The 13,070-nt window shown below is 44.7% G+C and overlaps 2 protein-coding genes across 3 annotated transcripts in view; both read right to left on the bottom strand.

Moving 5' to 3' along the window:
- Positions 1–593: 593 nt before the first annotated feature.
- znf865 (zinc finger protein 865) lies at positions 594–9,055 on the bottom strand. The gene is made up of 4 exons (XM_020615443.1): positions 8,411–9,055; positions 7,940–8,028; positions 1,339–5,088; positions 594–1,286 (listed from the first exon to the last, which is right to left on the bottom strand). The coding sequence occupies exons 3-4, from the start codon at positions 4,669–4,671 to the stop codon at positions 594–596; spliced, it is 4,026 nt and encodes a 1,341-aa protein (XP_020471099.1). The 5' UTR covers positions 4,672–5,088; positions 7,940–8,028; positions 8,411–9,055.
- A 1,316-nt stretch (positions 9,056–10,371) lies between these two features.
- Positions 10,372–13,070, bottom strand: part of shisa7b (shisa family member 7) — a 35,095-nt gene continuing 32,396 nt past the window's right edge. For both annotated transcript variants that reach the window (XR_002276190.1, XR_002276191.1), the window contains exon 11: positions 10,372–12,385. The gene's annotated coding sequence lies outside the window, so the exon portion shown is untranslated. The remainder of the gene's footprint in view (positions 12,386–13,070) is intronic.

Here is a 13,070-nt window from a genome sequence, read left to right as displayed (position 1 = left end):
TTGTGACTGTTATCGAAAAGAAGGGTGGCTATATTGGTCACTGAGGTTTTCTGTTTGGAATTTCAGAACTGTTTATTTGTAAATTATGAGTTTGTTTATTATTCTCACTTTAACAGGTGAAAATAAATGATGGAAAAATCTTTTTTTCTTTAGTTGCATGATAATTCTGCACACTAATAGTTGCCTAATAATGGTGTACATGTAGATATTCTCTTAGGAAAGCCAAAACTTCACTTTTACTACTTAAATGTTCAGGTTTGAGGGTTTGTTAACTCTGTGGATTGACCAAGAGCACTGTAGTTGTGCAATAACAAAATTAATCCTCAAAAATACAACTTGCCTAATAATTGTGCACACAGTGTACAGTTCTTTCACCTTTGGGGAAGAGGAGACCAACATGGAGGGCAGTTTTGACTTTGGGCCTTTTGAAGTCCTCTGCTGGAGTAGCTATGGCTGTATGCACATCTGTCCGGGGCAGGGGTGTGGGGATGTGGTGGTAGTTACACTAAACCTTCCCCCATCCTCCCACCTCTTTTGTTTTGTGTGGTATTTAACAAAAATAAACATCAAAACAGTCTAGTCTAGAAAACTTTTTACTGGTTGTACTCAGTTAGACCTGTTGATCTCTCAGGCTGGACCAGACCTGGAACTGTCAGCTGGATTGGTGAGTGGTCACTATCTGACTGGTCATGAGATGGAGATTTCATCTTCATCAGTCCCCAGTTCCCTCCCCCGCCAGTCATCCCCCGACAGGAGAACTTGTGGCGGGCCAGGAGCCGGGGGTTCCAGAAGCGGTGTCGGCATTTGTGGCACTGGAATGCAGCTTGTTTAAGATGCTGGCCCCTGTGTTTCAAGGCTTTGTGTAATGAGCTGGTGCGTCTTCCGCACACCTGGCACCGCAGTCGAGCATGGCGGCCTGAGTTTCTGGGTGGGTGCCGGACAGCGTGGTGAACCAGCAGAGAACCCTGCTTTGCGTATGTGGTGCTAGGGCAGATCGGGCAGGGGAAGCGTTTCACAGGGACATCCATGGAAGTGAGCCCCATGACTCTGACAGCACCTCCACACCATGACTTCACTTTCATCACACCACCTTTTATCCTCAGCTGGGCCAGGAGCTTTTTTTTGTTGAGCTGTGCCTGCAGTTTGCCCCTCTTCTTCCTCAGAATCATCAGCTTCCTGCGAGTGTCCTTACTCAAAGGCACACCCACCAGCTTTCCATCTCTCATGATGCTGTGGATCACCACTCGCCTTTTTTTCTTTCGATGCTTTCTCATCTGTCCATGGCGCTTTTGGAAGTTTTTTGAGCGGTAGTGAAAAGGGTGCTGCTTCTCTCAGAACTGAGTTTTTCATAAAAAGCTGCTGCTGCTGCTGCTGCTGGTGGTGCTGCCCAGTGGCCCCCTGTTGCATGTGAGATGACCCAGCGTAGTTGGAACCTGAACCTGAATCGTAGAAAAGGGGCGAGTAACCAGAGGGCTGGGACTGGTTGACACGCTGGCCGTTGCGGTCGATGCCATGCTGCGACAGTTTGTGCCGCACTAAGCTGTTGGAGTAGGCAAAGGCTTTGCCACAGACTTCACAACGAAAGGACTTTTCCAGCCCTACCCCGCCACCATGAACAGTCTGCTGATGTGCTGTCAGGTGGAAATAGTGGCGGAATGATTTCCAGCACACTGTGCAGGTATAAAGTCTCTGGGAGGGGGTGCCAGATGTTGGAGACTTTTCCTCTTGGGAGCAAGATGAGAAGTAGTCAGAGTTTCCTGAGTTGGCAACCTGACTGATGGCGGCAGCAGCACCTTTTATTCTCCTCCCCTGGTTGTCGATCTCCCCTTTCCTGTGCAACTTCCCGTGCCGGACCAGGCTCTGTGCATAGGCAAACATCTTCCCGCACAGGTTGCATTTGTAGTTCTTTTGACCAGAGTGCACGGTCAGATGCTTGGTGAGGTGGAAAGGCTCTCGGAACATTTTGCCACATACGTCACAGGCGTGAGGCTTCTCCCCTGTGTGCACACGGTTGTGGCGTCGCAGGGTCTCTGCCCTTCTGAAGCGTTTGCCACAGATCGGACATCCGTACGGCCTCTCTGAGCCGTCCCCTGGAGGCGCAGGGCTCCTCCTCCTCCTAATGATGGTGCTTGGGTCTCTCTTCTCTCTGGGCTTCCTCGGCCTCCTGGGCTTTGTGTGGGGCTGGCTGGGGTGTGTTAAAGGCATGGTGGAACCGTTGAGGCTTGACGTGGACGACGGTCCACCCATGTTACCAAACCCCAACCCCCCCAGCAAGCCACCGATTATATCCCTTCTTTCTCCTTCCCGGCTTTCTGTGTTGATGTCACAAGAGGCTGCAGCTGCAGCAGCAATGGCTGACATCGCGCTGCTAGTGACTTCATCCTCGGAATCATCCAACAGGGAAGAGAGGGGGAGGTGTGGCTGCTGCTGCTGCTGCTGACTCTGAGGGTGCGGATGGAGAGTTGGAGCTAAAGGGGCTTTGCGGAGAGTCTGGCCGGTCATTCCAGTGGTTAGCGTAGTCTCTGTGGAGAAGAGAGAGGAGGACTGTGATCGTCTGTAGTCGTCAACCCCGCTGTTGTAGGATGACGGATTCTGGTAGCGATTTCTTGAATAATCTGTTGTATATTTGTCATTAGCCATTCCTGCCCCATTGTTTGAAATTCCTACCCTGTCTTCACTGCTTCCCATTTTACTGCTGCTTAAGTTTGATGATCCACTCCCTCCGGTGCCACCCCGGCTTTTTGAACTCCGAGGAGGTTTGCCACAGGCACCTGAAGCTGCGTGGTTAAGCAGGGAGGTGCTCTCACGAAAACAACGCCCACAAGCTGGGCAGCGAAAAGGCTTCTCATCGTGGATCTTCTCATGTCTCGTAAGTGACTCTCGACGGTTAAATGACTTTTGGCAGATGCTGCAGACAAAAGGCCGGGTTGTTGAGTGGGTGACACTGTGCTGGATGAGGTGACCTCTCTTTTTAAATCTCTTCCCACACTCACCACAGCAGAATATCCTCTCTGGGCTGGGGGAGTTACAGTCCAGCTTCCTGTTTTGGCTTTCTGATGTCAAGCCATGGCTGCGGAGATGCCTTCGAAGGCTCGAGAGGTGGGTGAAGGTTTTACCGCATTCCCCGCAGTGGTAGAGGGGTTCTGGTTCAGGTTGGCCTGAAGAACTATTACTGTGGCTTTCTTGGGGTTTGGACAGCTGTTGATTACCGTTGGCTACAAGCACAGAAGTGGAGTTTGAAGAAGGAGGGGCAGATGATGAGGAGGAGACAGCGGAGGATGACTGCTGTTGCTGTGAGGACGATGAGAGCAGGGAGGAATGCTGCTGCTCGCTTCCGATGCCACCTATCCCAACACCCCCGGATCCTCCTCCCACAAGGCCTGATGAGGAGCTCTGACTGTGCCCACTTGAGCTGCTGTTGTGGCAGTTGCTAACACTGCTGCTGCTATGGCTGTGACTACTACTGTCTGTTTTCCTCTGGGGTAAGTAGCCTGCCATCGCTTTCTTTCTCCTGCTTCCTCCACTTGAACCTGACGTAGATGAGCTATCTCCTGACTTTGCTACATCATCTTTAGAGAGGGACAGGTGAAGAGGAAGGGGGAGGGGAAGGCCTGGCTCTTGCTGCATTAGCGATGCTATCTGGTTGGAGGATAGGACTGGAATGCCTTGGAAATCAAAGCCACCTAGTGGGGCAGGCTGGGGGGCTGGGTGGAGAGGGTGGGGGTGGTGAGTGTGGCTGTGTGGGTGAGATAAGGCATGAGGGGTCAGCTGCTGCTGTTGCTGCTGAGGCTGTGGAGCTGTGTGGCTGTGGGAGGAGTGGAGGGCAGGTGGAGGAGCAAGGGCCGAGTTTGACTCGGAGGCCCCCTGGCCGAGGCCCAAGCCCAAGTGGTTGTGAGTGCCCTGCTGGACAAGGAACTGCTCCAGGCTGCTGTTGGTGGGGACACCGGACAGGAAATACTGGTTGGCAGCAAGCATGCAGCTGAACTGCTGGTGGAGGCTGCGGGGATCTGACTGGCCCACTAAGGGGACAGCCGTGCTGCTGGAGGGGTTGTTGGAGGCTGAAGTAGATGTTGAGGGAGAAGGCGAGGAAGAGGAGGGACCAGGTGAGGGCTGGGGGACAGAGAGACCTGGATGCAGAGGGGGAGGTGGAGGCGCAGGTGTGACAACACCCCCTAAGACCCCTGCGCCTCCTCCACTGCTGCCCCCACCAAAATCAAAACGTCCCATCCCAGAGTGGAGTTGCTCCTGGGCCAGTGCAGCCTCAGCTGGGTGGAAAGGCCGCAGAAACTGGGGGTACCCCGACGAGGAACTCCCACTGCTGCTGCTACTGCTCATCTTACTGGACTTCCTGGAGCTGTGAGATGAAGAGGATGACTGGCTCTGATGGGAGATGGATGGGGGAGGGGCACTCATTTTGGCAAACAACGATGATGAGTCAGCAAATGCATTACTCCGAGAACTCTGGAGGGATCCGAGGCCAAGGCCAGACAGGAGGCTCCCAGAGGTGTCAGCGGAGGGCTGGTGCTGCTGCTGGAGCTGCTGCTGATGCTGTAGTTGGACTTGCTGTTGGTGGCTCAGTTGTCGGTCCAGTCCAAGGCCTTTGAACTGATGGGCTTGGTGTCCACTTAGCATCTCTAAAATGTCCATGGGGTACTTGCTGAACTGAAACATCTCCCAATGCAAATGTTGCAAAGTGTCCTGGCGCCACAACTACCCTGTGCACCGAGTATACAACTGCTGCAAACAGCAGTGACCTCTTATCGAACCAGTTCTGATTTTCAGAAGTGGTCGTGCAGTGATTTCTACCCCAAACTTCCAACAAGCTGCAATAATCCACCAAAAGCTGAAGCTTGTTTTCCCTCACATAAATGTGACACTAATATTTTTACTCTCCAGTCTGGAGTTAAGCTTTCAAGTGCTTCTGTGGGATGATATAAAAAGAGTCATAAATAGGTAATTAGTAAATTATCCTAAAAAACAGCCTGTAGTGTTTCTTGAAAGTGTTCCATAATCAGGTAAGCGGTCCATGAAGTGGAGTATCTCCGTTGTTTCAGCCCTTCTGTCCCTTCATGGAGTTCATCGAGAAGCCTGAGGAGAGAGAAGGACAAAAATAAAACTAAATGTCAGCAAGTGATGTAGTGACTCGGTCCACAGCAGAGAGACTGAGCATTTTTGACCCAGTCCTCAGTGCTTAAAGCCAGATGTTGAACACCCCCCCAAATAAACTACTCTGTCCAAACCCAAGTGAACAATTTAGCTGAACTTGATCCAGCTATGATAAACATAGCTGCGGTACATTAACATTTCTGGGGCCTGTAGTTCAGTGACATTGTACTGTACTACTGTTTGTATATCAAAAATTTGGAAGTTTATTGAACCACGTTTTCCCCAAAGAAAATGTAGTGACGTGGTCACAACATCTACATTTTTTGGCTAAAAATATAAGCATGTCCACAATGTCCAACTCAATCTGTGTGGAAACTGGGTCACTGCCGTCTATATCCACTCAGAAGCCCGAGCAGCTGCTGCACTATTATTCTTGTACAACTCTGTAAAGCCCCCTGCGTTTAATTGGTTTGTTCAACCTGGTACAATGCTTCTCTTCAGCTGGCTTTCCACTACAAACCTGATGCTAAAAACAGCTGCTGTAAACTTATAAGGACACTATGCAAGTTGTTTTCCTTAGTGTTTTCATTTTCATCATTATGTAACTAGATTGTTTTTATTTAGGATATTTAAAATATGAGTGTGCATCACATTACAAGGCACAAAGTAGACAAGAGAAACTAAGTTCAGATGCATTTTTACTTAAGCAATCGAGTCATCTTCAGCATCTGAATTATTAGTTGGATTTTAGATTTTTATTGTTTCAGTTGTCTTGTTTTTAATGTCCTATTTTAAACATCTCACAACTAAACTGAATTACATCCAGGTCATAGTAGGCTGAAAAAAACAGAAAAAAAATCAACTGGACTAGATGTCTAGGTCGAAGACGTTTCACCTCTCATCCAAGAGCCTTCATCAGTTCTGAAGAAGAGGTGAAACGTCTTCGACCTAAAAATCTAGTCCGGTTGATTTTTTCTAAGTTTTTTTCAGTGAATTATTCTTTGGATTTTATGTCAGTAAAGCATGAATAGAAAGTCACTTTCAGTTTTTCCTGTTTAGGGGTCGCCACAGTCGACACACTGACGACTTGCATGATGACATTTGGCATGTGTTTTACGCCAGATGCCCTTCCTGACCCAACCCTGACTCGAACCCGGGCCACAGCAGCAAGAGCGCTGCGCCTTAACCACTAGCCTACCAGGGACGGCTGTCAGGAAAGCATGAACAAAAATCATATATTAAATGCGGCAATCAAGAAAAAAAAAAAAAAAAGAAGATATAAACAAAAAGATATTCAAATTCAGCTTTGATCCACTGGCTTCTATCTGTGAAGCTGAAGCCTTTGCCCGGTAAGTAGAACAATTACTTTTATGCAACATCTGTAAATGAATCGAATCAAACTTAATCCAGAGATTAGGATCAATATTCAGCCCTATTAAAAAGTGGCTCTCTTTGGACCAGTGGTGGAAAAAGTACTCTCAGATCCTTTACTTAAATAAAAGTAGCAATATAACAGTGTAAAAAATACTGTCCTGCATTCAAAATGTTACTTAAGTACAAAAGTATTAGCATCAAAACATGCTAAAAATACTCATTAAGAAGAACAGCACATTTCGCATTCCTGTATGTCATATTATTGTATTATAATGACTGATGCATTATTGTGCACATCACATTTCATGCTGCAGCTGGTAAAGAGGAGCTAGTTTTAACTGGCTTATGTGGGTTTAATTTGAAGTACTTCTGGTAGCTTGTGAGTTTTCCACCACAGATCAGTGATACTGTATTTTATGCATTAATCTGGTTCTGTAAAGTAACTCCAATAATAATACTAATGTAGTGGAGTAAAAAGCACAGTATTTACCTCTAAAATGTAGCGAAGTCAAAGTATGAAGTAACAGAAAATGAAAGTAAGTACAGATACCTCAAAACTGTACTTGAGTATAGTACTAAATGTACTCAGTTTTGACCCAACATCTTAAAACTCTTCCATTGTAATCTGATAACAAGGAATTATGCTTCTCTCTTTGTCATTGTCGACAATCCACCGACTAAAACAGAAAAGCCTTGAACAGCAGTTATTTTCTTCTGGCGAGTCTGTCACACCTTTTTCTGAGTAACAGCCTACATCTTCTTACAACCGGAGGTTAACTGTGACCTTCCTCTGATCCTGCACCAACTCTCCTGAGGCGGAAACCAGAGGAGCGCTGTCACATGTGAGTACAGTCTGACATTGCAGAGCGACAGTGGGGATGATCTAGGCTCATCCTGCATCTGAGAAACCTTCATACAGCAGGAACAAAAAGCACAACTTAATACCGACCTCCTAAAACATCAGAAAACTGTGAAAAATTAACACAATTTCCCAGAGACCAAGGTAATGTCTTCAGGTGGGTTTCTGTATTTGACCAACAGTCCAACTGGAAAATCTTCACATTACAGAACCTGGAATAACCAGCAAACAGTTTGGCAAGTTTGCTCAAAAAGGGGCATAAACAATTCAGCAAAAACATTTGTCTATCCTGTTTTTAAATCCTCTCGACTGTCACATATGAATCCTTTCTATAAACGGTCACAAAAGACAGGCAGAAAGTTTACCACACTAAGGAAAACGTGGTGCATTTTGCTTGGGAGATGCATAAATACACATGCTCTCAGTTTTGTCATCAGCTGATCTGAGCTGCAAATTCAGCATCGGTTTGTGCAAACAGCAGTGACACTTGGTATCAAGCATATCGGTTTGTGTGAACAGCAGAAGTGACAAACTGAGGCTAATCAGCCTAACAGTTTGTCTGACAGACTGGACTGAGGCTGCACGATGTTTGCGTCTTACCAGCTGATCCGCACGTCTGAAGCTCCCAGCCGGACCGCAGCTGTGGGGTGGAAACTGTCCGCTTTCTCCGGTGACCTCAGCTGGACAATCTGAAACAGGTGTGTCGATAACCGACTAGGTTAAACGGATCCACTCCCCAAGGTCTGCTAGCATCCACCAATCACCCGAATAGCTGTTGTTAACGATTTGCAAAATGCTACTGTAATGGTTAGGAAACTGATTTTTTTTTTTATTATCGCATTTTATAAGCCAAATTTCAACAGTCATTCATACGAGAGGTTCTAAACCAAGTCAAACAATGAGCAACAGTGTTACAATAAACTGACATAAAGCAATCAGACATCCCAGGTGCATAGCACGAAGCTAGCGCTGCTAGCAGCTTAGCCGACCTGCTAGATACGCTTAGCTTGGTAGCTAACACATTTGCTCACATACTCCTGCTGCAAACGGCTTTTGTTTTTGTTGTTTTACCTTGTAGTGCGCGATGTCTGGGTGCAAAAAAGCTCAGAAACACGGGGATTAAAGTGTGAAAACATCGAGGTAGGGGCGCACCGTGGGAGCGGGGTCTCTGCTGCCTGTCAGCGGGGCCTTTTCCTTCATCCATGAAAAACCAGTGAGAAGGGCCTGGCTCTCCATCGGCCCGGGAGGGCTGCCTTTCACTCGCTAACAAAAACTATTTCCGCTGGCCTGGTCCGATATGTCCATTGTCTGCCGCCACCAGGCTGCAGCTCGACCGCCTCACTGCTCGTCTTCGCCCAAACGGTGCCTTTGTTTTGTTTCCGTCGTGTTTTTCCTTCTTTTCACCTGGGTTGGCTGTTTTGCTCCCGGTGTTGGATTTTGCTGTCCCCCCTTGCAGACGACGGCTCCTCCGATGCTGCTAGCGTTAAAATGGTAGTTTCCTGTCTGCATAATGGTTCCGGGTAGAGCCAGGCACAGGTTGGTCTGTCCGGCCGCGACCACGCCGCCGCTGCTCCGCTCACATCCACCTCTGCCCTTCCGCCTGCAAAATATGGACCCTATCCAGCATGATGCTCATGAATAAATAAACGGTGTGCGCGCGTGCGCGTCTGGACTCCATTAAAAATAGATATCACTGTGCATAGTGACACTGTCACATGTCATTAAGCCCCGTGTGTGTGTTTTCACACTAAGGGTGTGAAATGTTAATTAGTCAATTAAAGATATCATTACGGCGCAGGCTGCATAACATTGCTGTGCGTGCGTGTGCCTGTGTGTGCTGTTGTGTGAATTTGCATTAGTCTGTGTGAAAGAGTGCATCTGTCTGTTTACATTGTGTGTGTGTGTGTGTGTGTGTGTGTGTGTGGTAGAGACAAAAACTGTGAAAACGGGCTGTAGTTATGCATGTGTGTGCTCCTGCATGCTTCACTGATGTGCACTAAGTAATCCTGTTGGATTTTCTTAATCCCCCTATTGTGCGACTATTAACTCTGGATTATATTCTGTATAAACACGGAATAAATGTACACAGTCTTTTTTAAATAGAGGCTGAAGGGGACAGTTAAAGGGTCAGTTCATCCAAAACAGCTACAAACTACCTAGAGAGCAGTTTGTTCATCCTGGGAGTTTTGACCTTATTCGTCAGGGTTTGGAACCATGTGCTGTCACCCTACTGTAAATTAAATAAATCAATTACTAGATACAATACATACATACATAACTATTATTACTTATTAGTTTATGGATGGAGCCTCTGGCGTCCCTATTCATTGGCATCATATCTATAAATGTCAACAGAAACGGATGTAATAAGTCCATTTCAAAGTTCTCCATCTTGTCAAACAGACAGCAGAGTCAGAGTTTACCTTAGAAATTATGGTAGGTCTTTATCCCCTCCTGTAATTTCCCCATTTTCTTAGTGTTACGACTAAGGAATTTAGTCATTTGTGTTAAAGTAGAGGGTGGGATGAGAAGGAGAGGTGTAGTTCATCTGGGTTGAGTCACTGTAAACTGAATATATTTGGGGTTTTGAACAAAAGTAAGCAATTGTCCTCAGTAAACTTGTGATGGTAGTTTTTCACCTTTATGTGACAAAAAAAATTGTAATATATAATCATTTATTGTAGCCCTTAAAACCATGCCATTACGCTGTGAATATAGCTGAAACTGTTTCATTATCAGTTAATCCACATATTACTTTTTTATTAAACAGTAAAAATGCAATAATAATAATAATAATGTCAAAAATTCCCATCCAAGGTGATGCTGTCAAATGATTTATGATAGGCCAATCCAATTCCCAAAGATATTTCATTTATAATAATATAAAAGAGAGGGAAAATGCATTTGAAAAGCTGGAAACCAGCAGGTGTTTGGCTGAATAGTTTTCTGCCCATCAACTAAGCAACTCCATGTTTTCTCACTAACTGTGAATATAATCTAAAAGCACAAAGAATCAATTTTTAACATGTAAGACAAACAAGATTGTGGGATTTTTATTTATTGTTATTATCAATTAAACAGTATGATTTCTACAAATGCAAGAATCGCTCACCAATAACAAAAGGGTTGCACATCCGTGAGACCTTTGTTTGGATATTTTTTGGAAACAGACATATAAGGGGATGTAATAAATAAATAAATGTATTTTACAATTTGAGGTATGCAGTAATGCTTTGAGGATACAAATATGCCTGTGCATCCCCTCTCCAGTGGTTAACACACACACACACACACACACACACACACACACACACACACGCACACACACAGACACAGATTTATCAACTGAGCATGGATTACAATATCTGCATGAGGAGAAATGAGATAGACATTAAATACACAACTGCTTTTCCATTTCCCCTCCTTTTTTGCTTCTCACTTTTGAAAGTTAATTAGATGTTTGCATTTTAAAAACCACAGAGCTTTTCTAGTCCCGCCAGCAAAAGGCAAGTCACAGTACATTGACCTTGCCAACCCGCTCAGGCTGAATTCACACAAAAACAACTCTTTTCATTGATTTGAATGGAGAAAGTGTGCTGCAGGATCACGTGGAGAAACAGCTGGTTCTGGTTTAACTTTTACATATTATCATGCAAGGCGCTGTGTTGCACAATCGTGTACGTGCACACGTGCATGAAGGCCATATTTCTGCTGTTTACCTCGAGATTGTCGTGATCCGGGATAAAACGGCTGCAGCCATAATAACTTTAAAGAGTTGTGCAATCCTGTTAGTTTGTATTACAAACTACTGTGCTGAGTTTTGTTGTGTAATAATCTTTAAACACAAGTCTGGCACAGGTCTGTGTAAATCCAGCCTTAAAGCAAAAGCTGCTGTCACTAAAACACTTTAATGAAACCTGTGTTTCCCCTTTCACATGTACTGTAACTTTAAAAAGCTGTTAATACTGCATGTGGAGTCACATTTGTGTCCTTAAGGTTCTGTTAAACCGAGCGCAAACAGCAGAAACATACTGTATTTAGGTCACACAGCATCAGCACAAACTTAAAAACCAAGTGACAAATTAACGCACTCAGTTGTTTCATTTCTATTCAAACACCAAAACTGAACACAATATAAACCTTCAATAATTAACATGTTTAAATGTTTGAAAAGTCCTCACTTTGGTGAACATAGCTCCATAAAAAGCTGTGATTTATCAATGCGCCTTTAAAAATAAACAATAAAAAAATAAAACAATGGCAAGAATAAAAAATTTTTACAAGCTGATATGGACACATAACGATGGAGACTCAGGTCTTAAAATCATCCTCATGTGCTGAAGACAGGAGCCGAGTTTGGTCAGAAATGAGGTTCGGCGTTCCTCAGAGGAGGAGGATGACACAGGGTTACACACAGGGGCACACAGATGGAAACAGATGCATGTAGATTTCTACACATACACGCCGTGACATCATAAGTCAGCACTATGACATCATCAAGACTGGCTTCTGACATCGTCATGCGGTTTGTCTTTTCTCATTGACTGCATCAGCGCTTTTTGTTCTTGAGAATACAAATGTTTTTTTGTTTTTTTTAAATTCCACTAGAAAGTTTAAATATTGAAAATCCAAGATTATATGTTAAAATTCACAGATTAAAAAAACAAATACATGTTCAGACAAAAAAAAAAGATCATGATAAGAGCGTTCATAGTCTGATCAAGGGGGAATCTTTACACATAATGATCATAAACCTATCAACATGTGTGCACATGTATAAATGGCTGGCAGCAAACACATCTGTCTTTAGAGAAATACAACTCAGAGACGAAGCTGAAAACCTCAAACAAGGCCTCATGAGTCCCTTAAACAACATCCATAAAGGGCAAATCCAGCCTGGATGGCTACAAGGTCCATCTCACAGCCGGGAAAACTACAACATTTACAGTTCGATCACCACTTCTCAAGTAGTCATGGCTGTGTGTTTTTACATGGCACACAAAAGCTCCTTTGCTTTGTAGAATTCCTCCTTTTTATATTTTCTCTCTACATAAGAAAAAAAAAATCTGGTGAACATATGCAAACATATCCACAAGCATGCTTCCAACACTGACACGCAGAAGAAGAAGTGGAGATGAGAAGCAGACACTATACAGAGCACAGACACTCAGAGATAAGTCGGTATAGCCCTTGGTGTGAAGAGTCCATTGTCCCCCCGCCTCATGTCCTTTCATATGAGGAGAGCAGCTCAACTTGCAGGTCACATGTGGCATCGAAGTCGAGGGTTTGTCTGAATATTAAAACAAAACCCTCGGCGTGCTGCAAACTCACAATGAAAGGATTAAAAGTGTGTCTGAGTGATGTTTGCTTTGCCGGGGTCAGTGTTAAAATGTCTGCATGAGGTTGATTCTTCTAATTAAAAACATTTGTCCAGTTATTACAGAAAGGGTCACAGAGCACAATGTTTCATAGATGATATACACCCACTAGAGTTCACTGTACAAAGGCTTTTAGTTAGCTCAAGTCTTATTTTTAAAATCCATACTGGATTTTAAGGCCCAGTCACACAACAAAGTTCATCCATATCCAAGTCTGGAGGATTAGCTGGTTAACTAAAATGACTAAAATGAGAGTGGTGCTGATTTTTATGGATATGGGTGAAACCACAACACATTTACTGGAGCTGTAGTTAGTTTTTTTCATTATTTTCTTGTTCTTGGGATCACACTCT

This window comes from Monopterus albus, unplaced genomic scaffold (assembly GCF_001952655.1).
Source record: "Monopterus albus unplaced genomic scaffold, M_albus_1.0 scaffold165.1, whole genome shotgun sequence".
Taxonomy (NCBI): domain Eukaryota; kingdom Metazoa; phylum Chordata; class Actinopteri; order Synbranchiformes; family Synbranchidae; genus Monopterus; species Monopterus albus.
Note: the sequence above shows the minus strand (reverse complement) of the source record. Positions and strands in the feature narration are given on the sequence as shown.